The 25,504-nt window shown below is 39.3% G+C and overlaps 1 protein-coding gene across 4 annotated transcripts in view; it reads left to right on the top strand.

Moving 5' to 3' along the window:
* MCM8 (minichromosome maintenance 8 homologous recombination repair factor) overlaps positions 1-16,976 on the top strand; it is a gene marked incomplete at its 5' end in the record, with an annotated part of 37,819 nt that extends 20,843 nt beyond the window's left edge. For 3 of the 4 annotated variants that reach the window (XM_082856729.1, XM_082856728.1, XM_082856727.1), the window contains 8 exons: positions 900-1,040; positions 3,091-3,232; positions 7,250-7,445; positions 9,200-9,419; positions 9,705-9,914; positions 10,754-10,830; positions 15,229-15,418; positions 16,705-16,976. In XM_082856729.1, the coding sequence (XP_082712855.1) occupies positions 900-1,040; positions 3,091-3,232; positions 7,250-7,445; positions 9,200-9,419; positions 9,705-9,914; positions 10,754-10,830; positions 15,229-15,418; positions 16,705-16,797 (1,269 nt within the window). In that variant the 3' untranslated portion in view covers positions 16,798-16,976. The remainder of the gene's footprint in view (positions 1-899; positions 1,041-3,090; positions 3,233-7,249; positions 7,446-9,199; positions 9,420-9,704; positions 9,915-10,753; positions 10,831-15,228; positions 15,419-16,704) is intronic. The other variant, XM_082856730.1, reaches the window with a different exon arrangement.
* Between the last annotated feature and the right edge of the window lie 8,528 nt (positions 16,977-25,504).

Here is a 25,504-nt window from a genome sequence, read left to right as displayed (position 1 = left end):
CATTGCGGTGGCTTCTCCTGTTGCAGAGTGTGGGCTCTAGGTGTGCGGACTTCAGTAGTTGTGGCGTGTGGGCTCAGTAGTTGTTGCTTGCGGGCTCTGGAATGCAGGCTCAGTAGTTGTGGCGCACACGCTTAGTTGCTCCGTAGCATGTGGGATCTTCCCGGACCAGGGCTCAAACCTGTGTCCCCTGCATTGGCAGGTGGATTCTTAACCACTGCGCCACCAAGGAGGTCTCTCATATTTTAATATGAATCATTATATGAAAGATAAACTACAGTCCCTTGTAAGACAGAGCTGCTTACCAATTAGAGTCAATAGGAATGATCTTTTTTTAAAGTGACTCTGGACACTGTAAATGTTAAAGCAGAAATTAACAAAGATTTCTCAGTTTTGTGGAATGGATTCAATGCCTGGCAAGGTAGGTCTTCACTCAGTGACTTTTAAGATAACCTGATTTTATATGCTTTCTAATTTAAGCTTTTTATTGTTTTTGTTTTTGTTTTGCGGTATGCGGGCCTCTCACCGTTGTGGCCTCTCCCGTTGCGGAGCACAGGCTCCGGACGCGCAGGCTCAGCAGCCATGGCTCACGGGCCCAGCCGCTCCGCGGCATGTGGGATCTTCCTGGACCGGGGCACGAACCCATGTCCCCTGCATCGGCAGGCGGACTCTCAACCACTGCGCCACCAGGGAAGCCCTAAGCTTTTTAATCACTTACATTAAAGATGTTTATATTTTTAGACTTACTTTTCTTAGGAAAAGAAAAAAAAACAGAGTTCAATCATGCTTTAAAAAAAAAGAATCCACACACAAATGTTGTAAACATCGGAGGAGCACCCCTTTTGCTAGTCATCTTTATGTTTTTCTCACTTGTTTTTTCTCTCTCTTCTTTCACATCTGAGCTTGTTAAAGCAGGTTTGGCGTTAGCACTCTTTGGAGGAAGCCAGAAATATGCAGATGACAAAAACAGAATTCCAATTCGAGGAGACCCACATGTCCTTGTTGTTGGAGACCCAGGCTTGGGAAAGAGTCAGATGCTACAGGTAGGAAATCAGACATTTAGTATTTGACCTTTTGCTTATAAAATGCATGACTAATTCACAAGTGAATTTTCTTAAAACATACAGTGTTTGTGTTCCAGAGGGTATTATTTGTCAGGTGGTGTGAGTGAGTTGGGGTTTGTGTGAATAATATATAACTTGTATCTGGCCATCCTTTCAAATTGAGCCAGTCTCCTGTCACTCAGGCTGCACAAGCATGCTGCTCTGTTAAGATGTCAACTATTGTGAAATATTAACCATTTCCCTAACCCCCTTTTTTGTATCCAGCGTTGCTTTGCTAGTCTTTGTTGTTGTGACCTCACCTATGAAAAGAATAGTTCAAGAAAGTAAAGCAGGGTAACCTGTTATCTCTTCATACAGCTACATAAACACTGTATTGGGCTTTAGGAATAGTCTGATAAAGGTAAGAGGTCTGTCCTATCCATCTCCACTGCTTCTTTCTGAGTCTAAAACAAGGAAACTTCTATGACCAGTCTGTTGTTGGTCCCCAAGATGATTTTGGCTGTGCCAATCAGAGCCTAGTAGTTCTCCCCTCCAGGGCTTATGCTGGCCCTAGAAAATGCAGCTGGTTGGAGTGCTTCTGGTTTCCTAGGAGTGATACCTGGTAAGCCAGCAATGCATATCACTATCACCTTTGGAGATTTTCGAAAATACCGTGGCCGTCCCCGGTATTAAGAATTAAGAATCTCTGGGTTAGGGTCCTAGCATCCGCATGTTTATAAACACAGGTGATTCTGAAGTGCAGCCAGGATTGAAAACTCTTGATCTCATTGTATTATAAACCTACTGTCCTTCATGTCAGAGTCATTATTTATTCCCTATGGCTGAGTGTTAAATCACTTATCATTTTAATTCCTAATCTGATATTTATTTAATCCTGTGTTTCCCAGTTTTGTTCATTTTGGCCAATTGGGTCAACTTTTTTTTTTTAATTCTCTTCTGAACACATGCTATAAGCCTGACAACTGAGGCATAGAGTACCCAGTTATAGCTGAAACAGAGTTGATAGTAAAAATGAAAACAGTATATACTTAGGTAGAATATGCATGTAAAAGTGCATGTGGGGATCTGAATTGCATTTAAGTCTGCTAGCCCCACTAAGCCAAGGTGTTTAAAAATTAGGCTAACACTAACAGTTATGAGTTGTTTATATTTTTAAATTATGTTTTCCTTTGACCATTTAGCAAGCCATCATACTCTCAAACTAACAACTAAGGAATTACAAGTAACAAAAATAATGATAGCTACCATTTATTTAGCTAGGCACCGAAGCATCACTTGGGTTGTATGCTACGCAAGTCCAGAGCGCACTATTGACATAGATAGCAGTGTAAGTGCTGTCTCCTAAGGTTGTGGGGTGCACAGCTGTGTACAGCAGCCTTGCATGGGGCATGTATTGTATGCCAGGTACCAGGTTAAGTGCCTTGCATATACGATCTCATTTATTCCTCAAGGCAGTATGTGATAAAATATAAGGAAGCTAAGGCTCCGAGAGGTTCAAGAGCAGCACCACCAGTAGATGCATGGTAGAGCCAGGATTTAAACAGGTCTGTCTGACTCCAGAGATCCATACTTTTAGCTGTTGTGTCATTTAACTACTTTTCTGTCGTGCCGTATCTTATTTACTCAGAAGGTGAGCACTGTTGAGCCATTTTATTACCTGATGTTTAAAGAAGCATTGGAGTCTCTGAAACTAAACTTAGTACTTACATTTTTGCTATTTCAACTTGAAAATGAAGCATAAAATGGAATTGTGTAGAGTATTCACATGACCACAGACTTCAGAATCAGGCTGCCTGGGTTTGATTGAATCCTAACGTCACACCTTCGTAGCTGTGTAAGTTACTCTCTTCAGACCTTAGTTTCTACATCAGTAATAGGAGTGTTACCTTCGTCTTACTGTGGTGGTGAAGATTGTACAGTAAAGCTCTTAGAAGAATACCTGGCATATAGCTAATATTTGTGAGCAACTACTATAGCTATTATTTCCCTTTTACTTTGGTTGATTCTCTTAAACTCTTTGTTTCATTAGGCAGTGTGCAATGTTGCTCCACGTGGCGTGTATGTTTGTGGTAATACCACAACCACCTCTGGTTTGACTGTAACTCTTTCAAAAGATAGTTCCTCTGGAGATTTTGCTTTGGAAGCTGGTGCCCTGGTACTTGGTGATCAAGGTAAGAGGCCAAAGCAAATAATAATTTTGGGGCTTTTTTTTTTTAAGCCCTTTCCTTTTCAGTTAATTTCTTTACAGTCTGTTCTAAGAGTCATTTGGACAACACCGTCCCAACCAGTGAGTTGAGAATGAGTGCCAGAAAAACTAGAAATGCACATCTCATCATTTTGTTTGTTTGTTTTTTTAGGATATGATGGATAGTTTATAAGAAATCTAGTTGGAAGGCTCAGCAGGAAGAGATCGCCAGTTGGGCTTTGCTACCTAAATTTCTCTTTGTGATGCTTTAACCCGATTGGGAAAACATATTCCTGTGCATGTATCAGGCAGTGCCCAGGTTCCAGTCCAGCTGAGGTCATTCATTCCTTCCAGTTTGCCAGTGACATCACATTTCTAAATCTAGTACCTGTCAGCCATGTTTGACACAGCTGATCACTGCTGCCTCAGTGAATACTGTATCTCCTTGGTTTCAAGGACACTGCACTCTTCTGGTTTTCCTCTTACTTTTATTCACTGTTCAGTCTCAGTCTTTACTTGTTCTTCGTCTCTCCAACGTTTTAACTGGTTGGCTCCTCAGGATAACTTAGTTTTTGTACTATTTTCTTCTCAGTCTGTACTTACCTTCTTGATGATCTTATCTAGCTTCATAGCTCTTTACCTACTTATATCCTGAAATTTTCCAAATTTATGTTTCCTCCTCCTTGAACTCCAGGCACATATTTCCCCTTGCCTATGCAGTATCTCTACAGCTTTCTCAAACTTAGCGTGTCCAAAACCAAAATCTTGATCTTCCTCTTCAACCTATTTTTCTTACAGTGTTTCCCATCTTAGTAAATGACACTTCCATCCTTTTATTTGCTCATATCAGAAAACGTGAAGACATTCTTGACTTTTTCTCATACCTCACATCCAGTCTGTCAGCAAATCTTGTTGGCTCTACCTTCCAAATATAACCAGTATCCAACCACCTCTCCACTGCTGCTACCCCAATCCAAGAAGCCATCATCTCTCACATGGATTATTACTGTGATCTCCTAATTGGCATACCTGTGACCACCTTTGCCCTTCCTATTGTTTTTAATAAGGCAGAGCAATCCCATTAAAACTTAGATCACATTATTCTTCTATTCAAAACCCTCCAGTGCCTTCCCATCTCACACAGTGAAAGCCCAAGTTTGATAGTGGCCCAGGCACCCTTTAATCACCTCTTTTGCCTCATTACCTGCTACTTTCCTCTTATTTCCTCTTCCCCAGCTACACTGGCCTCCTTGCTATACCTTGAATACCATCAGCACTCCAGGCACATCACATTCCTGCATCGCAGCCTTTGTACTTTGGAACCTTCTTACCCCAGATAGTCTGCAAGGCTTATTTCCTTTCCTCCTTCAAATTTTTGTTCAAAAGTCCTGACCCCAACGAGGCCTTCCTTTAACACCACATTTTACACTGTAACCACCCCCACCACCACCACCAGCAGACCCTGTTCTCCTACCCTACTCTACCTTTCTTTCCAGAGCATTTCTTACCTTCTAATATACCATATGGTCTACTTTTTTAATTGTCTTCCTCCCAACACTGAATAGAATGTAACCTTCACAAGGACAGAGAATATTGTCTTCGCAGTGCTATATCCCGCATGCCTAGAACATAGTATTGATATATAAAAAGCATTCAGTAAATATTTGATGAATGCATAAATTCAACAAACATATATCTGGTTATTATATAGCTCATTAGAAGTGACAGTATTTTTGCTAGGTTACCAGGTGAAGAAAATAATAAATAGGAAGAGGTTACTCATTATTAAGCTGTCAGACTTTCCATTAAATAGAAGTTGAAGGTGATACAGGGTTTAGCTGTGCAGATAGCTAATGTGATTTAAGATGCACAGCGTTAAAAGTCCATGGCCGGGGCTTCCCTGGTGGCGCAGTGGTTAAGAATCCGCCGGCCAATGCAGGGGACACGGCTTCGAGCCCTGGTCCAGGAAGATCCCACATGCCGTGGAGCAACTAAGCCCATGCACCACAACTACTGAGCCTGCGCTCTAGAGCCTGCGAGCCACAACTACTGAAGCCTGCGCTCCTAGAGCCCGTGCTCTGCAACAAGAGAAGCCACTGCAATGAGAAGCCCGTGAACTGCAACGAAGAGTAGCCCCCGCTTGCTGCAACCAGAGAAAAGCCCACGTGCAGCAATGAAGACCCAACGCAGCCAAAAATAATAAAATAAAGTAAAAAAAAAAAAAAAGCCAATGGCCTTCTCTTTCAAATCTATGTAGGTGAGCCAAGCACTATGATGGTAAAAATATCACTGTTAAAATACAAAAGAATATTAGCCGAGACCAGATTCTAGAAACAAATAGAATCCTACTAAAAAATAGGATCCTACTAAAATCTTTACTGAAGACTTTCAGGGGAAAAAAAACGAGAAATAGAGCTGTTTTGTAATATTTCCCTTCTTCAATATCTAATGAAATGACCAAAAAGTTGTTTGAAAAACAAGCAACAAGATATACCAATTGTAGCCAAACAAGAAAAAGAGTAAAATTTTCACAACTTAAACTATATGCTTTAAAACCAGGGGTTGGCAAAGTTTAGTCCACAAGTCAACCCACCCTTCAGCCTATTTTAGTGTAGTCCACAAGCTATTTTAAAGGATTGTAAAGGACAAACAAAAACCCAAGAATACGTGACAGACTATATGTGGCCCACAAAACATAAAAAATTTCATCTGCCCGTTTATAGGAAAAGTTTGCCAGCTCCTGCGTTAAACTTTGAAAAGTGGCAAAGAGGTAGCCTGACTTTGTTCCTACCCTGTCCACACCTCTGAGGAACTGTACTAGTAATCTTGAGAATTTCCAATAATACCATCAATTCCAGAGAGTCCTGGACCTACTGATCATAAAGTAGATATAGAGACATTTAACCATAGCAAAGCCCTCAGGACATGACCACCAAATTGCTCATGGTATGGGGAGAAGCGGAGGAAAAATATTACAAGGTAATGTTAGAGGGCTTCCAGAAACCTGTGGTTTAGACGTAATACACCTGGCACATAAAATGTTTTATCGGGCTTCCCTGGTGGCGCAGTGGTTGAGAGTCCGCCTGCTGATGCGGGGCACACGGGTTCGTGCCCCGGTCCGGGAGGATTCCACATGCCGCGGAGCGGCTGGGCCCGTGAGCCATGGCCGCTGAGCCTGCGCTTCCGGAGCCTGTGCTCCGCAACGGGAGAGACCACAACAGTGAGAGGCCCGCGTACCGCAAAAAAAAAAAAAAGTTTTATCTAGGATGGACCTAGGTACGATCATACTAAGTGACATAAGTCAGACAGAGAAGGAGACTTATCGTATGATCACTTATAGGTGGAATCTAAAAACTGATACTCCTTACCGCTGCTCCTCCCTGTTCAGTGGTGGGTCTTCATATGGTGTTTAAAGAGGTTAAGTGTACAGTTAACTCTACAGTTGTACAGTCAACACCTGGCATTGCTGAGAACTGCACTCTAGACAGATTCTGACTTTAGAGGCTTTGTGTTCCTTCCCAAATCATGCTGTCCACTGTTCCCAAAGGACCCAGCTCAAATAGCACCTTTTTCTTGAAACCTTTCCAGATTCTCCTTCCTCTGTTAACTCCACCCCACCCCCAGAAAATTCATATGATTATGCATATATATTATAGTTGTTAAAATATACTATCTTAAATGTGTATATATATATTATCTGTTCAAATTTAAGCCTTTGAGCTTTTTGAGGGTCACTCTCGTATCTTCATTTTTGTAACCCTCACCACATAGTGCCTTGCGCAAGGAAAATGCTAAATGACTAAATATTATATAACAGTTAAATAAGATAAATATTTTATTTGCTGTAAAACAAGCACAAAGTTTGTACTGTATGACATTTTATAATCTTAACTGTTGGAAACTAATGGAAATATGCTTTATTGTGGAATAATTTCTATCTTGTCAGGTTTGAAACTTGACGAAAGGAATATTTTTTGTCTGAATTATTTTACTGTGGTTGTAGGTATCTGTGGAATAGATGAATTTGATAAGATGGGGAATCAACATCAAGCCTTGTTAGAAGCCATGGAACAGCAATGTATTAGTCTCGCTAAGGCTGGCGTAGTTTGCAGCCTTCCTGCAAGAACTTCCATTATTGCTGCTGCCAATCCAGTAGGAGGACACTACAATAAAGCTAAAACAGTTTCTGAGAATTTAAAGTAAGCCTCTTCAAATATTTATACTTTAGTATATTGAATGCCTGTAGATATGAAGAAGATAACTGAGGACATAAATGGAGAGTTCACAGAAGTTGCAAGTTTCCAATAAATGGACAAAAATGTATTAGAACACTGCACGTTAAAACAGTGAAGTGCTGGGACCTCCCTGGCAGTCCAATGGTTAAGACTCCATGCTCCCAATGCAGGGGGCACGGGTTCGATCCCTTATCAGGGAACTAATATCCTGCATGCCACATGGCAAAACCAAAATAAAATAAAAGAATAAAACAATGAAGTGCTATTGACATCTACCAGATTGGCAGATATTTTAAATATTAATCATTATTGGCAATGCGGTGGCGAAATGGGTTCTCACATACATAATTTAGCATTTTGAAGGACAGCTTGACATGTTTATCACTATTTTAAATATATTCTGTTTGTTCCAGCCAATTCTTTTGGGAATTATACTCACAGAAATAGGCACAAGAGTGCACAAAGATATGTTGACAGGGTGGGTCTTACGGCATTGTTTATCACACCAAAGATTGGAAATAACATGAAGTGCCCCCATCGGTAGGGAAGTGCTTGAACTAGATAATAAGACTGTACTGTGGAAAGTAGCAATTAGGAGAATGAAGGTAGTTTTGTATGTACTGTGATAGGGAAACATGTCTGTGCTTTATGGTTAAGTGACAGGAGCACATTACACACTTATCTGTATATGTGGATCCCACTTTTTTCCAAAACCAATGTTTATATCTGGGTGTGTGTATGCTTTCTCTTCTAATTTGTTCTGTACAGGTTGGACAAAATGTATGGGGAGGGGAAAATAGCCTCAAGTGATGCATAAGTGAGAAAAAGACAAAAAGATGCCTCATGTAAAAAATTGGAACTTTAAATTCTAGTGGGAAACAAAAAGCTAATTTTCTAATATTTAATAATAAATACTTTTATTGTAGGAATGGTACATAGTAAAAAACACAATTGTACTTTTAGATCCTGGGTATTTCTGTACTACCACCAAAAAAGCCGTCTGTTAGTGTTTCTTAATAAAATGACCAAGTCCTGTAATTGGAAAGATCAGAAAGATCTTATTGAACAAGGATCCAGGGAACTTGGATTCTGGTTTTTAGTGGTACCACTAGGATGTTGGTCCAATTCTTTAACCTCTCTGGATTTCAGTTTGTTGGTCTCAAATAAAGGAGTTATCTGGTTGGTAAATTTAGAAATGACTAAGTAAAACACAGCACTTTTACTATAATGATTAATAGACATATAAATGCCCCTTTAAGAAAAAGTGGTATTTTTGCTTCTAAATGGGCATAGGTACTTTGAGAGACTCAATGTTTTGGTGAGACAGGAAATATAAAAGATTAAGAACTACTCATCCAGATAACCTTCGATGTATCATGTAGCATTCTAGCTTACAAGTTCAATGATCCTAAATCATAGGGAGTGATATAGAACATAGAGAAGAATTTAGTGGTTTTGCTGGTGTGAGAAAAGACTGCGTCCTCAACATACCGATATAGGTACATATAAGGCTGTGCACATGTGACCCGGTGTGTCTCTGGAGTTGGTGGGTATATTGAATCCAGAAGCTATTGCTTGTTTCTTTAACCTAAAGCTTCATTTTCTTTTTTTTAAGTTCTACCTGGAACTTGATTAGTAAGCAAGTGAGTAAACAGTTTTCTAGGTTTTCTGTTTGTTTTAATTCCGATCACTGTTTCTTCTTTCTTTCACACCTTTAGAATGGGGAGTGCCCTACTATCCAGATTTGATTTAGTCTTTATCCTGTTAGACACCCCAAATGAGGATCATGATCATTTACTCTCTGAACATGTGATTGCAATAAGGGCTGGAAAGCAGAGAGCTGTTAGCAGTGCCACAGTAGCTCGTATGAATAGTCAAGATTCAAATACTTCTATACTTGAAGTGGTTTCTGATAAACCACTGTCAGAAAGACTAAAGGTACGCTTCTTCTTAATCATTCAGTTCAGTTTTGTTTGAATGTCAGAGTTCAGTGTGTTGCTTGTTGTAGAGCAGTAGTATGTAAACTTTCATAGCAAATACCTTTTATATTATAATACTAGAGTTTATATAAAGTTCAGTTGAAATAATCTGAGTCAACTAGACTGAGAGCTAGAACTACAGTGTTTGGCTTATTTGGTCTATTTATCTAAACAAGTTATTTTAGCAGAAAGATTTTATTTGCTACTTATCCTTGTAATCTTGGGCCTTTTTATCATGCTTTAGGTGGTTCCTGGAGAAACAATAGATCCAATTCCCCACCAGCTATTGAGAAAGTACATTGGTTATGCTCGGCAGTATGTCTCTCCAAGGCTATCCACAGAAGCTACTCAAATTCTTCAGGATTTTTACCTTGAGCTCCGGAAACAGAGCCAGCGGTTAAATAGCTCACCAATCACTACTAGGCAGCTGGAATCTTTGATTCGTCTAACAGAGGTTCGTTGATTTTAAGTTCACATTCTTTTGGCTTAAAAAGGAAGTAGAGGATAATAAGATTTCTCTCAATTTTCTGTGTAATGATTTGCTTTTCTTCCTACTGAGAGACATTAGAAATGGGTAGATACATTTTTTTTAAAAGGGTTGTCATATACTTAACAATCAAAGTTTAACCACTTTTTTCGAAGCAGGACCAGTTACTTATGCAATGGGTTTTTTTTTCCTTTAATGACACTTAGGAGACTCTTGAAGTTTGAAGATTGCTTAGGTTAACTAAGGATTTGGAATTCAAAAGTGAGCATATGGGAACATGGAATGTGTCAAATATCTTAGGAGTATTTGATTTTATATACAACAGGTCTGTAAGTGCCTGTTTTTCTAACGACAGTAACATCTATTCACAATTATGGAATGCTAAGAGAACTCTGGCAGTTAAAATTAGCTGGATCAGAGTTTGAGCTTTTTTGCTCCTAGAATCTGAGTAACTCATCTTTGTTGTTTTAACAAATTAGTTAGGCATGATTTCCTGAAAGTACAAGGCAAGTCTATTTCATAATCAAATCTTCTAGAATGAGCATTCAGAAAGATGTTCAAAAAATTTTTATCTACTAAAATCTATTTTAGTAGATAACAATAGATTTTAAAATGAGTGATAATTTTCATACTCAAGTTTTCAGATAATTTTTTAAAATTGTGACTTTTCATACTACAGCCCCTCTTCCCAAAAAAGTTTTGTGTAAAATGAATAAATGAAATAAACTTAGACATACTATACCTGCTCAATCAATGTTAAATATATTTATCTTTTGTTATCTGAAGATGGTTGTTTTCTTTAAAAGGCACGAGCAAGGTTGGAATTGAGAGAGGAAGCAACCAAAGAAGATGCTGAGGACATAGTTGAAATTATGAAATATAGGTAAGATTACATTTTAAATGCTGTTTTAAGTGAAATACCAGTCATCTTTCCATCTCAAATTATATATTTAACTGGGACAAGCAATATTATTTTTATTTAGCCCATTTGATCACTTATTTTCCTTGGAACAAATTGTACTTTACTGGTTTAAAATATTCCTGTGTAAATAATCTTTACATTAAAAAAAAAGGTTTTTTTGAATGGGTAATACATTCACATAGTTCTAAAATCAATTCAAAAACATACTTTGAGAAGGCTTGCCTCCATCCTGTTTACCATCCACCCTTCCTCTTTACCAGGACACCCATTACTTTCTTGTAAATAGCATATAACTTACTCTGTTCTGTACCTTTTTTTTTCAATTGAGATATAATTGACATATACCATTATTAGTTTCAGGTGTACAACATAATGATATTATATATATATGTGATATACGTATATCAAAATGATCACCACAGTAAGTCTAGGTAACATTCATCACTGCACAGTTACAATTTATTTTCTTGTGATGACAACTTTAAAGATCTCCTCTCTGGAGACTTCCCTGGTAGTCCAGTGGTTAAGACAGCTGCCAGTGCAGGGGGCGCAGGTTCCATCCCTGGTCAGGGAACTAAGATCCCACACGTTGCGTGGTGTGGCTAAAAAAAAAAAAAAAAAAGAATTGACAGCTTATAATTTTTTATTGCTGGCCCCAGAGTAACTAACTGCCTCATAATGAATAAAATTATTAACAATTAATGACTACCAATGCTTTCGACCAATTCCTAACATATTACCCTCTATATCTTAATATCTTACTGGTTTAGCATCACACAGCACTTGAACCATCAATTTTCTCTTTTACGTGACTCACTACTAGGGTTCGAGGGGTCTTGTAGGTGAAAATTTTACCAGGCTGGCTTCATTGTGGTGGAGACCCTCCAGTTGATCATTTATAAGCAAACAGATAGGAATTACTAGACTCTCATACAACATGCTGCCAGGGCTCAGTGTACCAGCATATGAAGTAAAGGAATGGCCACAAAAACCAGCTGCCTGCCTGACTTCTCGTAGGTCTAACTTCCTGGGAGACGAGACCAATAAGAAACTGAGAGTCCTAATAGAGATCCTTTTTTCACTAGGAAAGTAAGTCACTGAACCCAACCAAAATTCTAGAAATCTTGGATTCTAAATTTTTTTCCTAATTGAAAACAAGCACCAACAACAGGGACTTCTCGTTTAATGACAAGAAGCTGCCTCTTTGCTCACAATCTTGAGTATGTGTATCTTTCTCTTTCTGTGCATCGTACCCTTAAGTGCTTCACCTTTGGAAGTGGAGCCAAGATTGCCGCTCCTGGTTTTCTTTTCTTTTTAATGCTCTCTCGCCCTTTCTTTGGGTTTTCTGGTGCCTGGCTCTACTGAAGAGTGTCATGTGCTTCTACTTCATAGACTGTTGGCAGTCAAGCAAATCAAGGGTCAGACTACCCCAGCCACTCTCCTTCACCTGTAGCATTTGGTTTTTGAGGCTTTACCCTTTGTCACTCTCCCAAGGCCTCAGACCCCAAACTTTGCCTCAAGCAGCCAATCTGGTGTTTCTCTACAGTAAATCCACAGGTCTGTGGACAACATGGATTAGTTCTCATATCTGAGCATTATACTTAAGCAAGGTATATTATGTTCTAATTGCCTTTTCAATAAAAATACTACAGTGCTCATTTATGAATAGTTATGCATATCTGAATACTCATGTCAAACAGTATTTACATGGGCTTTTCCTTGTGGAACTTGTATTTGTTTCTACTTCTCAAAGTTGCCTTGCTGGTAAAACTGAATTAGCATCAGGCTGTCAGTTTTCTTCAGGGCTCCTGAAAAAAGAGTTCTCATTATTAAGTGTAAATAGCACCCACATGAGATTTCCAGTTTGTTTCCCTGAATTGCTTGAGTGTTTATTAACTTTTATAAAAATTTTCAGGGAAAAAAGAGGCTAGTTTGATTCCAAATGATTGGAGTTACCTGGCATTATTTCCATGGTAGAGATCAAGACCCAGTTAAACACGTTGAGACTAGATCGTGAATTATCTGCTTTGTGATACTTAACATGCTTTCTGTTCTCAGTCTAAACTCTGAGAGAAGGGACCTTATCTGTCGCATTTACCATGTACTCCCAGGGCCCAGACTGATGCCTAGCACACAGTAGGCCCTCAGTAAATGTACTGCATTAATGGTAAGGTTGATCTTAGTAATCATTTTTCATTCATTAAATCTTCTATTTGAGAGTTTCTTTTGTTTTTGTTTTGTTTTTTGGCTGCACTGTGTGGCATGTGGGATCTTAGTTCCCTGACCAGGGATGGAACATGTGCCACCTGCAGTGGAAGCATAGAGTCTTAACCCCTAGACCACCAGGGAAGTCCCCATTTCAGAGTTTCTGTCTCCTCAACTTTTGAATGTTTGCCCTTAACGTGGTTTGGAACCTGTAAAATTACATTTTAACTGGGAAGCAGAAGCCTAAATAATAAAAATCTAAACTGTGACAATACATCACAATTATCAGAGCACATAGCTATAAAAACCACATATTTATGGGCAACAGTTCACATAAGCTTTCTCTTAGAATTGGAAATAAACTAGGAAGCAGAAGAGAACAGAGCCACCTTCAAAGGTTAAGAGATCATTGTGAGAGTTTTTTCTATTTAAGGAAAGTAACTCATATTTTACATACTTTTCTTCAAATCACAGATATGCCACTCATTAGCTGTGTAACTTTGGCAAGTCACGTAACCTTCCAAGGCTTTGTTTCTTCATCTATAAAATGGGAATAAGAATAGTCCCTAAGTCATAGGGTTGCTGGAAGGACTAAGTAGGATAGCACATGGTAAATAAATATAATTAAGGTAAATATTAGCTATTGTAATTAACATAGTAGCCTAAAGCATTTGTGATAACTGTTTTATGAGAAATAAGTATATGGTAAATTATATGGTAAAGTAGTTAATCATAAATAAGATTATACTATATATCTAGGGGAAACACACATTCATCAAATTGTTTTATCAATTATTACAATCTTGGATGACTCATATTCCTGTTTGTACAGTTCATTCTCTTTCATGTGAGCTCCTGTCTATTCAGGGAACAAAATGAAGCTGTGTTTTTAGTAACCCTTTAAACTCATTCCTGTGAGCTCCTTAAAGGCAGGGATTGCACCTATTTTGTTCACCACGATAAGCCTACTGCCTCGGAAGTGACCAATGTATATTTGATTAATTAATTCCTGATTAAATAACATCTTTGCCTATGAGCCTGGCTGTGAGACTACATGTGTCTCATTTATAGGCAGAGAATTCAGGCAGGGAATCAGCAACAGGGCTGGCTAATTGTATGTCTAACCAGTACTATCAGACTTCTGACTAAAATTTACTGTCAAGTACATATTTCTTTCCTTAATGATACTGTGAAAATAGGAGGAAAGCAGCAGAGAGCTGGAGTAATAGGCATATCCTTTAATATTTATCATTACTGCAACTCAGCAGAACCTTTCTAGTTCATTATCCAGAGTATTTTTCAACACCTTTTATTTGCCAGGTGCTCCACTAGGAGCTGGAACACATCTTTACCAAGTGAAGCCTAAATTTAGTATATTTAGAATTTCTTTTTTCATGAATCAAAAAGAATGTTCCAGGACTTCCCTGGTGGCGCAGTTGTCGAGAGTCCTCCTGCCGATGCAGGGGACATGGGTTCGTGCCCCAGTCCGGGAGTATCCCACATGCCGCAGAGCGGCTGGGCCCGTGATCCATGGCCGCTGAGCCTGCGCGTCCGGAGTGCTCCGCAACTGGAGAAGCCACAACAGTGAGAGGCCCGCGTACCGCAAAAAAAAAAAAAAAAAAAAAAAAAAAAAGAATGTTCCAGGTATTTATATTGTAGCCTATCAACTTTGTATTTTTATGCATTTCTCTTTGCAAATATAGGGAGTTTCTTAAAAGTGGTAACTGTCCAAAATATTTTTATCCCCAAACTGTTAATACATAGTGAATTACACAGTGGCCACTCAATAAATAAACATGTTTAAATCTTTGTTATGTGAGCCTCAGGGCTACTTCCACAATTTTTTTTGTTTTGTTTTGTTTTGTTTTTGCGGTACGCGGGCCTCTCACTGTTGTGGCCTCTCCCGTTGCGGAGCACAGGCTCCAGACGCGCCGGCTCAGCGGCCATGGCTCACGGGCCCAGCCGCTCTGCGGCATGTGGGATCTTCCCCGACCGGGGCACGAACCCGTGTCCCTCGCATCGGCAGGCGAACTCTCAACCACTGCACCACCAGGGAAGCCCCATATTTTTCTTCTTATAACCTGGAGGCCTGGGACAAAAATTTCTTTAGCTGTGCCACACTGGGTAACTTTGTTTTTTCTTCCTTCCCATAAGCATGTTAGGAACTTACTCTGATGAATTTGGGAACCTAGATTTTGAACGATCCCAGCATGGTTCTGGAATGAGCAACAGGTCAACAGCAAAAAGATTTATTTCCACTCTCAACAACATTGCTGAAAGAACTTACAATAATTTATTTCAATTTCATCAACTTCGGCAGATTGCCAAAGAGCTAAACATTCAGGTATGATAAACCAAATAATTAGTAAATCTTTTTATAATAATTTCAGGAGGCCTTAAATATAGTAGAATATTTAAATATTAAAAGATTTGGATTAAAAGAACAGAATAGGTGTCTTTGGAGTACTTAAAAATACAGGCTTGTTTTCTTTAAGATATAAAATTAGCTGCTCAGAGCTTCAGAAAAACAGTTTTTATCTAAAATTCATACCTACTAAAGAGTTTTCAACATCTTGATAGGGGACAACATCATAGCAAGACTCAGTTTCCATGTTTTCCTGACAATCCCTGTGGGCAAGTCATCCTTATTAATCGTTGAACCTCAGTTTTCTCATTTGTTAAATGGACATGATTCCACCTGCTCTACCTACTTAAAAGTTTTAGTGAAAATAGGTGTAATAGCACTTTAAACACATAAAACAGTTTATACAGAAAATTGCTCACTCAATTTCAAAAGTTAGTCTGATTTTTGTTTTGAAGCTAAGCTAAAACAAATATAAAAGATTCTCTGCAAACTGGAGTTATTTATTTTTAAATGTACAGCCTGTAATCCTTTTTTTTTTAAGAAGATGTTGGGGGGCTTCCCTGGTGGCGCAGTGGTTGAGGGTCTGCCTGCCGATGCAGGGGACACGGATTCCTGCCCCGGTCCGGGAAGATCCCACATGCCGCGGAGCGGCCGGACCCGTGAGCCATGGCCGCTGAGCCTGCGCGTCTGGAGCCTGTGCTCCGCAACGGGAGAGGCCACAACAGTGAGAGGCCCGCGTACCGCAAAAAAAAAAAAAAGATGATGTTGAGGGTAGGAGTTTATTAATTAATTAATTTATTTTTGCTGTGTTGGGTCTTCGTTTCTGTGCGAGGGCTTTCTCTAGTTGTGGCAAGCCAGGGCCACTCTTCATCGCGGTGCGCGGGCCTCTCACTATCGCGGCCTCTATTGTTGCGGAGCGCAGGCTCCAGACGCGCAGGCTCAGTAGTTGTGGCTCACGGGCCTAGTTGCTCCGCAACATGTGGGATCCTCCCAGATCAGGGCTCAAACCCGTGTCCCCTGCATTAGCAGGCAGATTCTTAACCACTGGGCCACCAGGGAAGCCCCACTGGAGTTATTTTTGACTAGCTAGGCATTATAGAATCCAAGATTTATATGTAGGCAGTTTTTTCTGTAAGAAGTACAAATAATTTTATTTGCATAAGAAACTTGACAATTGTATATTACTGTTTGAGAGATTCATTTTAAAAATCATATTTTTGTATATTACTTAATGAGCTAATAACTCTTTTGATATTTTCTTCCAGGTAGCTGATTTTGAAAGTTTTATTGGATCACTAAATGACCAAGGTTACCTCTTGAAAAAAGGCCCAAAGGTTTACCAGCTTCAAACTATGTAAAAGAGCTACCAAGCCAGGCCCTCCTGGGTTTATTATGAAGAATATGCACCCAAAAAAAAAAAAAAAAAATTATCTGAAAAATAACATCCCAAAAGTAATGCAATAGGAAAAGAGTGTTGAACTAATTTAAGAAGTGATAAAGTCATGTGTTAATTTTTTACTTCTCCAAAAGGCTAAAAATAAATTGTTTATATTTTATCTAAATGATGTAATTAGAAATTATTTATAGTTTTATTTTTGACCTGTCTTTCATTCTTATAAATATTTCATAGTCTTGCATATCACATGTGCATCTGGGTAAGCATTTACAAAGTTACATTTAAATGTTTAAATAGTTCTGACACACAAAATTGAATATCTTTTAGAAATAAATTGAAACCAACTTTCAATTCCCAAAAAATTTGGAAATTTTTTTTTTCCTGCAGTACGCGGGCCTCTCACTGTTGTGGCCTCTCCCGTTGCGGAGCACAGGCTCCGGACGCACAGGTTCAGCGGCCATGGTTTACGGGCCCAGCCGCTCCGCGGCATATGGGATCTTCCCGGACCGGGGCACAAACTCGTGTCCTCTGCATCGACAGGTGGACTCTCAACCACTGCGCCACCAGGGAAGCCCATAATTTGGAAATTTTTATATTGACTCTTTTTTGACTTTGGTTTATAACATTATATAAGTCTCATGTATATAATATTACAATTAGACTTCTGTATATACTACTGCAAGCTTACCAAAAGTCTAGTTTCCATCCTTATATTGACATACTAAGCTTAACATCTTAGCTACTGAAAAAAATTTTAAGTAAATAGCTGTGCGAGACTAATAGTTTTTTCAAAGTATATTTTATTTATTTATTTATATATATATATTTTTTTAGTTGGTTTTTTTTGGCCATGCTGTGCGTCTTGCGGGATCTTAGTTACCCTACCAGGGATCAAACTCATGCCCCCTGCAGTGGAAGCGTGGAGTCTTAACCACTGACCACTGGACTGCCAGGGATGTCTGTTGTGCAAGACTAATATTAAAACCTAGCAGCATCTGTTCCACTCTTCCACATTCCCTATTTTTCTGTTCAGTCTCAACTGTTCTCGCATTTACCTCCATTTTTCTAAAGGACACGCTAGTAATGCTAATTCTTTTTTTTTTTAATTGAAGTATAGCTGTTTTACAATGTTGTGTTAATTTCAGGTGTACAGCAAAGTGATTTGGTTATACATATATATGTATATATTCTTTTTTTTATTATTCTTTTTTTTCTATTCTTTTACATTATAGTATATTATAAGATACGAATATAGTTCCCTGTGCTATACAGTAAATTCTTGTTATCTATTTATAGTAATGCTCATTCTTGAGTTTTCAGTTTCAAAAATTATATTGACTTTTTACCTTAGAAGATAAGAACGTGGTTCTCTTAAATCCTTCTACATACATACATAAATACATACATACAGACTTCCCCATTTCTCTCCAATTTAGTTATATATCATAATTTTTAGTTAAATCTGTATTTGGCGTTAATCTTATTATGACTGTTGAATATATTCATCTCCTTTCTTGTACAAATTTTGTTTTCCTTAGAATTAATAATTTGTTTCTCAACCACTTAGCTTTGACCCCAAGGCTCCACTGTAAGTCTGAATCTCCTCTCAGAATACACAGACAAATCAAATAGTCTATTTTAACTTCTTGGAGACATCTCTTCTGGAGTTCTCCAGCCTTTTCCATTCTGAACTACACATCTGTCATCATGAGATGTCTCATTTTCTCTCCCATTTCCTGGCTCCTATGTCTTTCTCTTTCTTGTTTTACTCCTTTATTTTGGTGGAATCCATTTTCTAGTAGCTTCCTGAGGAAGATTTTATAAGGCACATTCTATCCTTAGTCATGGATTGATAGTTTGGGCATAGAATTTTAGTTTGGAAATCATTTTCACTCAGAATTTTAGATATTACTCTGTTGCTTTTAGTTTTCAGTTTTGCTGTTTGGAAATCCAAAGCCATTCTGATTTTGATTCTTGGTATGTGACCTTTACTTTCTCTGACAGGCTATTTGTACCTTCCCTTTTCCATGGTGTTCTGAAATTTTATAGTGTTTAAAAACTCTATGCTGCTGGTTTCTTATGCCAAAAATGTTGGAGTTATCTTAACTCTCTCTCTTATCCCCTAATTAATCCATCAACAAATCCTCTCAGCACTATCTTCAAAATGCCTGAAATCTGATTACTTTTCGTTACTTCCAGTTCCACTATTCTGGCCCAAGCCATCATCTGTTGTTCAGCTTCATAAGGACAAGGACTTTGCTTTATTCACCACTACTGCCCTAGCATGTAAAACAGATTTTGACCACATACCCCTATGAGGTAAACACACATGAAGTGGGTGATTATACCACTTATAAATGAGGACACAGAGTGATACAGAACTTAATCAGAGTGGTTAAGCAACTTGATTTAAGAATATAGAAAAAGAATAAGAGAATAAATGAGAAAGGAGTTTCTAGTTACAAGGAGGCATTCTCCCCTGTTTCTCTCTGGGAAGTTGCTCAAAAGCAATGAGGAAACTGAAGAACAAAAATATATAGTCCAGGGCTTCCCTGGTGGTGCAGTGGTTGAGAGTCCGCCTGCCGATGCAGGGGACACGGGTTCGTGCCCCGGTCCGGGAAGATCCCACATGGCCGCGGAGCGGCTGGGCCCCTGAGCCATGGCCGCTGAGCCTGCGCGTCCAGAGCCTGTGCTCTGCAATGCGAGAGGCCACAACAGTGAGAGACCCGTGTGCCGCCAAAAAAAAAATATATATATATATATATATATATATTTATATATATTTATTTATATAGTTCATCTTCTGTGAACTAGGAAACAACTTGAGACCCCAAACCCCAACACTAGGAAGGACTCAAGAGCTGTCAGGATGACCCAGGCAGCCTTGCATGAGGGAGGAGGCAGAGATGATGCCTATGGCTGAAGATTTCCAAAGGAAGCAACAAAGTGTTTCTCAGAGTGTACTTTGCACACCTCTTGGAGAAAAATGTAAAACCCCACCGTTGCAATAGTGTGAATATGGCATACAGATTGGCGGCAGCAGCTTCTAAGGAGAGGTTAAATGAGAAGTTATACAGATGCCACTTTGAAGGAGAAAAAAAAATCTGGCTGTCCTCAAATTTCTCCAAAACAACACTCATCATTGAAACATGTAGAGCAATGCCCACAAAAAAAAATTTTTTTCTTTTTTTTTAAAATTCTGGCTGCATTGGGTCTTTGTTGCTGCACGCAGGCTTTCTCTGGTTGCGGTGAGAGGTGGCTACTCTTCATTGCGGTGCACGGGCCTCATTGCAGTGGCTTCTCTTGTGGAGCACAGGCTCTAGGCGCACGGGCTTCAGTAGTTGCAGCACGTGGGCTCAGTAGTTGTGGCTTGCGGGCTCTAGAGCGCAGGCTCAGTAGTTGTGGTGCACGGGCTTAGTTGCTCCGTGGCATGTGGGATCTTCCCGGACCGGGGCAGGAATCCGTGTCCCCTGCATTGGCAGGTGGATTCTTAACCACTGCGCCACCAGGGAAGCCCACAAAAACTTTTAAAAAGTAATTTTATACCCAGATGTTTAGATCAGGTTTCTTAGTTGCAAACCAGGAGTCAACAAACTTTTTCTGTAAGGGGCCAGATAGGAAAAACTTTAGGCTTTCTGGGTCATATGACCTCTGTCACAGCTATTCAACTCTGCCATTGTTACACTACATAAACAAATGAGTGTGGCTGTGTGCCAATAAAACTTTATTAATAGACACTGACATTTTAATTTCATAAAATTTTCATGTGTCTAGAATGATAATTTTTAATTTTTTTAATCCATTGAATAATGACAGATAGTGGGTCCATGAACTGTGGTTTGCAGACTCTTGGTTGCAAACAGTAGAAACTGACTCACTTGATTAAGCAGAAAAAGGAGATTTTTGAAAGAATTTTCGTTAGCTCACAGGATTGTTGGAAGGCTGGTGAGTTAAGAGGATAAGCTTCAAGGAGCAATTTCTGAAATTGGCCTTAAGAGGAAGCTGCTACCACCCTACTGCCTCACAAGGCACATGTTGCCTTCATGTCCCATGGATGTCACTTCTGTACCAGGGACATGGGGAAACCAAAACACAACTTACAGCAAACTAGATGACTGGAAAATTAAAACCAAAAAAAAAAAAAAAGGCAATGTACACTGAACGTTTAACTGTAGGACCAATAAATGTGATTATTGCCATAGAACAGAATGTAAATATTAAGTCCTGATTTTAAAAAAGGAAGGAAGGAGAAGGTAGATAGTAGTGTAAATATGATGTCTTTGTGGGATAGAGGGTTAAAAGGTATTTAAAGATGATAAATCTATTAATAGTATAAAAAGTACATTTCACAAAAGTCAGTACAGATAACATCAAACAAAGTAAGGTGATAGACGAGAGAGCGAAGGAAGAGGAAATATACTACATAAATAGTATACACATCTACTATATGTTTATATAATATATACTTATGTAGTATAAATATACTATGTTAACATACATTGTTCAAAGAGGAAAATAACATATACTGTTTAAAAGGTCAGATGTTAAAACTATTAGATGAAATTATAAACCTAAATTATCAGAAGAAACTCTTCTGTGTTTCTTAGATCCTCTGTTGTCTACTTGGCATCCATTAATCGCAAGGCCAAACTAATGTCCAAAGTTGTTTACATCTCTGCTGGGATCCAGCTTTCTCTGATTACAAACCTTCCAACAACAAACGCCAGTATCTATGTTTCACTTCTTGCCCAATAGGGGACATCCTCACCTCACCAGTTCCCACAACCACAGCAATAAACACTTAGGCTTCCCCCTTGCTCCCGCCTTCTGACCAGCCTTGATGCTAACCCCTGTGGCCCTTTGTGGTGTGGTATTGCCCACTTCTCTTGGGAAGTGTAAGTAATAAATTCTTTCAAAGGCAGTTGCCTCATGTCTGTTAGCTTACCATTCCTGATTAAAATAAATCCCAGGTACAAATTTTAGAACAGAAACATACAAAGCAAAACAAGAAAACATATCGTGGAAAGTTTTAGAAGTAAGAAAAGAGCCTAACATATTCATGACAGAAGTAAACCTAAACCTAAATATGTCAAATCAATAAATGCAAATGGGCTAAACTCGCCTATTGAAACAAAAGTCTTTCAGATGGGATCACAAACTCTTGTATGCAAGATGCACTTAAGTCAACTAGAAAGTTGAAAATAAAAGTATGGACAAAGGTGTACCAGGAAAATACAAACAGAAAGCAAGGGTGTCATCTTAATATAAAAGGAGACTGAAGTCAAGGCAAAGCTTTATTAAAGAATATTTTCTATAATTCTAGGCAGAGCAGTTCATAAAATTATATAATAATTATGGATATGTTGCAAATAGCGTTAGGAAGCAGAAACTATAAGAGAGACCAGGAAATGCAGAAGTCAAGTAGTAAGAGACTGGTTTACTTCTCTCAGTTCATGGTAGTCAAGTGGATAAAAATTAAGAATAAAGAAGACATTCTCTAATAACACCATATACAAAAATAAACTCAAAATGGATTAAAGACCTAAATATAAGACTGGAAACCATAAAACTCCTAGAAGAAAACACAGGCAGTACACTCTGACATAAATCGTAGTGGTATTTTTTTTGGATCTGTTTCCTAAAGCAAAGGAAATAGAAGAACAAATAAATAAATGGGACCTAGGGACTTCCCTGGTGGTCCAGTGGTTAAGACTCCACACTCCCAATGCAGGTATCACAGGTTCGATCCCTGGTCAGGAAACTAAGATCCCGCATGTGGTGCAGTGTGGCCAAAAATATATATATATAAATAACTAAATAAAAATAGGGACTTCCCTGGCAGCCCAGTTGTTGGGACTCCATGTTCCCAGTGCGGGGAGCGGGAATGCGGGTTCAATCCCTGATCAGGGAAATGGGATCCTGCATGCCCCATGGGGAGGCCAAAAATATATATGTATATATAATGGAATACTACCTAGCCATAAAAAAGAATGAAAATTTGCCATTTGCAACAAAATGGATGAACTTCGAGGATATTAAGCAGAATATCACTGTAGATTACAGTTGAGTGGAGGGTGGGGTGTAGCTATTGGAGTCAGGTAGTAAATAGATTTTGGGCCCAAGTCCATCTTACAGTGGACCAATGGGTCCCTGAACCTACCCTATAGTTACTTCAGTTCCTGAATGCCTAATTGGAGCAGACATACTTAACTTAAAAAATCTCCACTTGGCTCCCTAATTTGTGGATCAAGGCTATTCTGATAGGAAGGCCATATATTATTATCATAGTATCGTAAGGCCAAAATAGTAAACCAAAGGCAATGCTGCATTGCTGGAGCAATCACAGAGATTACTGCCACCATTTCTTTTGGAAGATAAAGTGCACTATTTAATTCATTTTATTATAGAAGATGTCTTAGAAAGACAGCAGTAGAATGTTTTAAATTACTCTAATTGCAGCTGCAATTCCAATTGTAGCCTCTTTACTAGAGCAAATCAGCGTAGCCCCTAGAACTCGGCAGGAAGCTATACATTTGGCAAATGCTATTTTCTCTATCTCATTAATAAGAGAACACTGGCAGCAGTTTGCTTTCACCTGTCAAGAACAATATTTCTTCATTGTCTTATCTCAGGTCCGTGACAGCTATGACTCTCTGTCATAATTTAGTGTACAGAGACTTGGACCATCTCCCCATCCCATGGGATGCCAATTCTTGTCCATACACTGATGACATCATGCTGATAGAATGATAAGTGAGCAGACTATACTGGCTACCCTAGATACCTTGGCAGGTCATCCATACCATAACCTTGGAGGTAAATCCCACAAAAATTTAGGGGTCTGTCTCCTCAGTGAAGCTTCTGGATTCCAGTACTTAGGAGCATATCAGAATATACCCTGCAAAGTGAAAGACAAGTTGCTGTACTTTGCACCCCGTTACACTCTGAAAGAGTCACAATACTTGTCCTGCTTTGGATTTTGGAAGCCAGATACAACACACTAGGTATGCTACTTATACAATAAGTATAATCCATAATACTTTTAGTTTTGAGTGTGGCTCAGGGATACTGTGATTTATGAATTATATATTCATCCCTGTTTCTGGCACAGAGTTTCCCAAACCTTTGGAATTTCCTGAGCAATAAGCAAAAAAATGGGAGCATTTTTTTTGTCATAATACTTGGTCTCTTGTCCTCAGTTCCTGAAATCACTTCAGAGCCATAAAAGTGAAATGGGTGTCTTATCACCTTTCCATCACTACGGGGTTTATGTTACTGAAGGGACTTTTGGAAAGCACCTAAGGGTTACTAGGGAAGCAACTACACAATCGGGGGTTGGAACTTTCAGTCCTACCCCCTGATTTCCAAAGAGGGGAGGGAGACTGGGGGTTGAATCAATGGCCAATGGCTAATGATTTAATCAATCAGGACTATGTAATGAAGCCTATAAAAGTCCAAAAGGAGAGGGTTAGGGGCGCTTCTGGATTGGGGAACATGTGGAGATTTGGGGTGAGGACATGGAAGCTCCATATCCTTTCACCGTACCTTGCCCTATGCATCTCGTCCATCTGGCTGTCCCTGAGTTATATCCTTTTACAATAAACCAGTTATCTAGTGAGTAAATGGGTTTATGGAGTTCTGTGAGCAGCTTTAGCTAATTATTCACACCCAAGGAAGGGATTTGTGGGAACCTCTGATTTATAGCCAACTAGAAGCACAGGTAACAACCTGGGCTTGGGATTTGTATCTGAGGTAGAGGGCAGTCTTATGGGACTTCACCTGTGGAATCTGATACTATCTCCAGGTTGATAGTGTCAGAATTGAGCCAAATTGTAGGATACCCAGATGGTGTCCAGAGACTTGCTTGGTTGTGTGGGAAAATTCCACCCCCCACACTGGAATTTGATCCAGGACCCAAATAGGCTCAGAGCAAGAGAAGGCTCGCCAGTTGGTTCAGGCTGCAGTGCAAACATCTTAGTGATGTTGGTGCTCTAAGTTTCTGTGTCAGATTACTCGATGGAACCTGGTCCCGGCAGGTCCTCATAGGCCAATCACGACATAGGCCTCCAGGATTGGCAGAAGCCTGGTTCTCTTCAGCCAATAACTACTCCTCCTCTTCAGAAACAGCTCCAAGCCCTCTACTGAGCCCTCATCTACTGGCCACAGGACACTAAGAGGTATTCTCCGATCCACCAAGCCGTAATGTTGAGTGGGTGTAGCGGCATTCATCATAAAGTGAAAGGGGTGTATGGAAGAACAGGCTTGAGTTGGTCCCAAAGGCCCAGTATGTTTTCAGGAATGTGACTCACACTCCCAGTGAGTCTGGTCCTGTCATACTGCTCTTTCCCTTCCATATCTGAGGCCTCATAGGGTAGTTCAGCTGAGAAAGAAACATTTTGAACCTGGCTTATAGGTGGTTCTGCATGACATCTGGCGCTAGCCAAAAGTGGCATGCTGCTATATTACAGAATCTCTAAGGAGAACACAGTGTTCTGAAGAACACTGGGAAAAGGATTTTTTCCCCAGTGGGCATAACTTCAAGCATACATCATGTGGCTTAGCCAGTCAGGACGTATAAGAAACAAGATGGTCAAGCCTGTGCTTAACTTAGAATAAAAGCAAAAATACATGAAATGGCTTACAATGCCTTTCATATCTTGCCCCATGTT

This window comes from Leucopleurus acutus, assembly GCF_964270905.1.
Source record: "Leucopleurus acutus genome assembly, chromosome: 16".
Classification (NCBI taxonomy): Eukaryota; Metazoa; Chordata; class Mammalia; order Artiodactyla; family Delphinidae; genus Leucopleurus; species Leucopleurus acutus.
The sequence above is the reverse complement of the archived record's forward strand: the minus strand, read 5'-3'. Positions and strand labels throughout refer to the sequence as shown.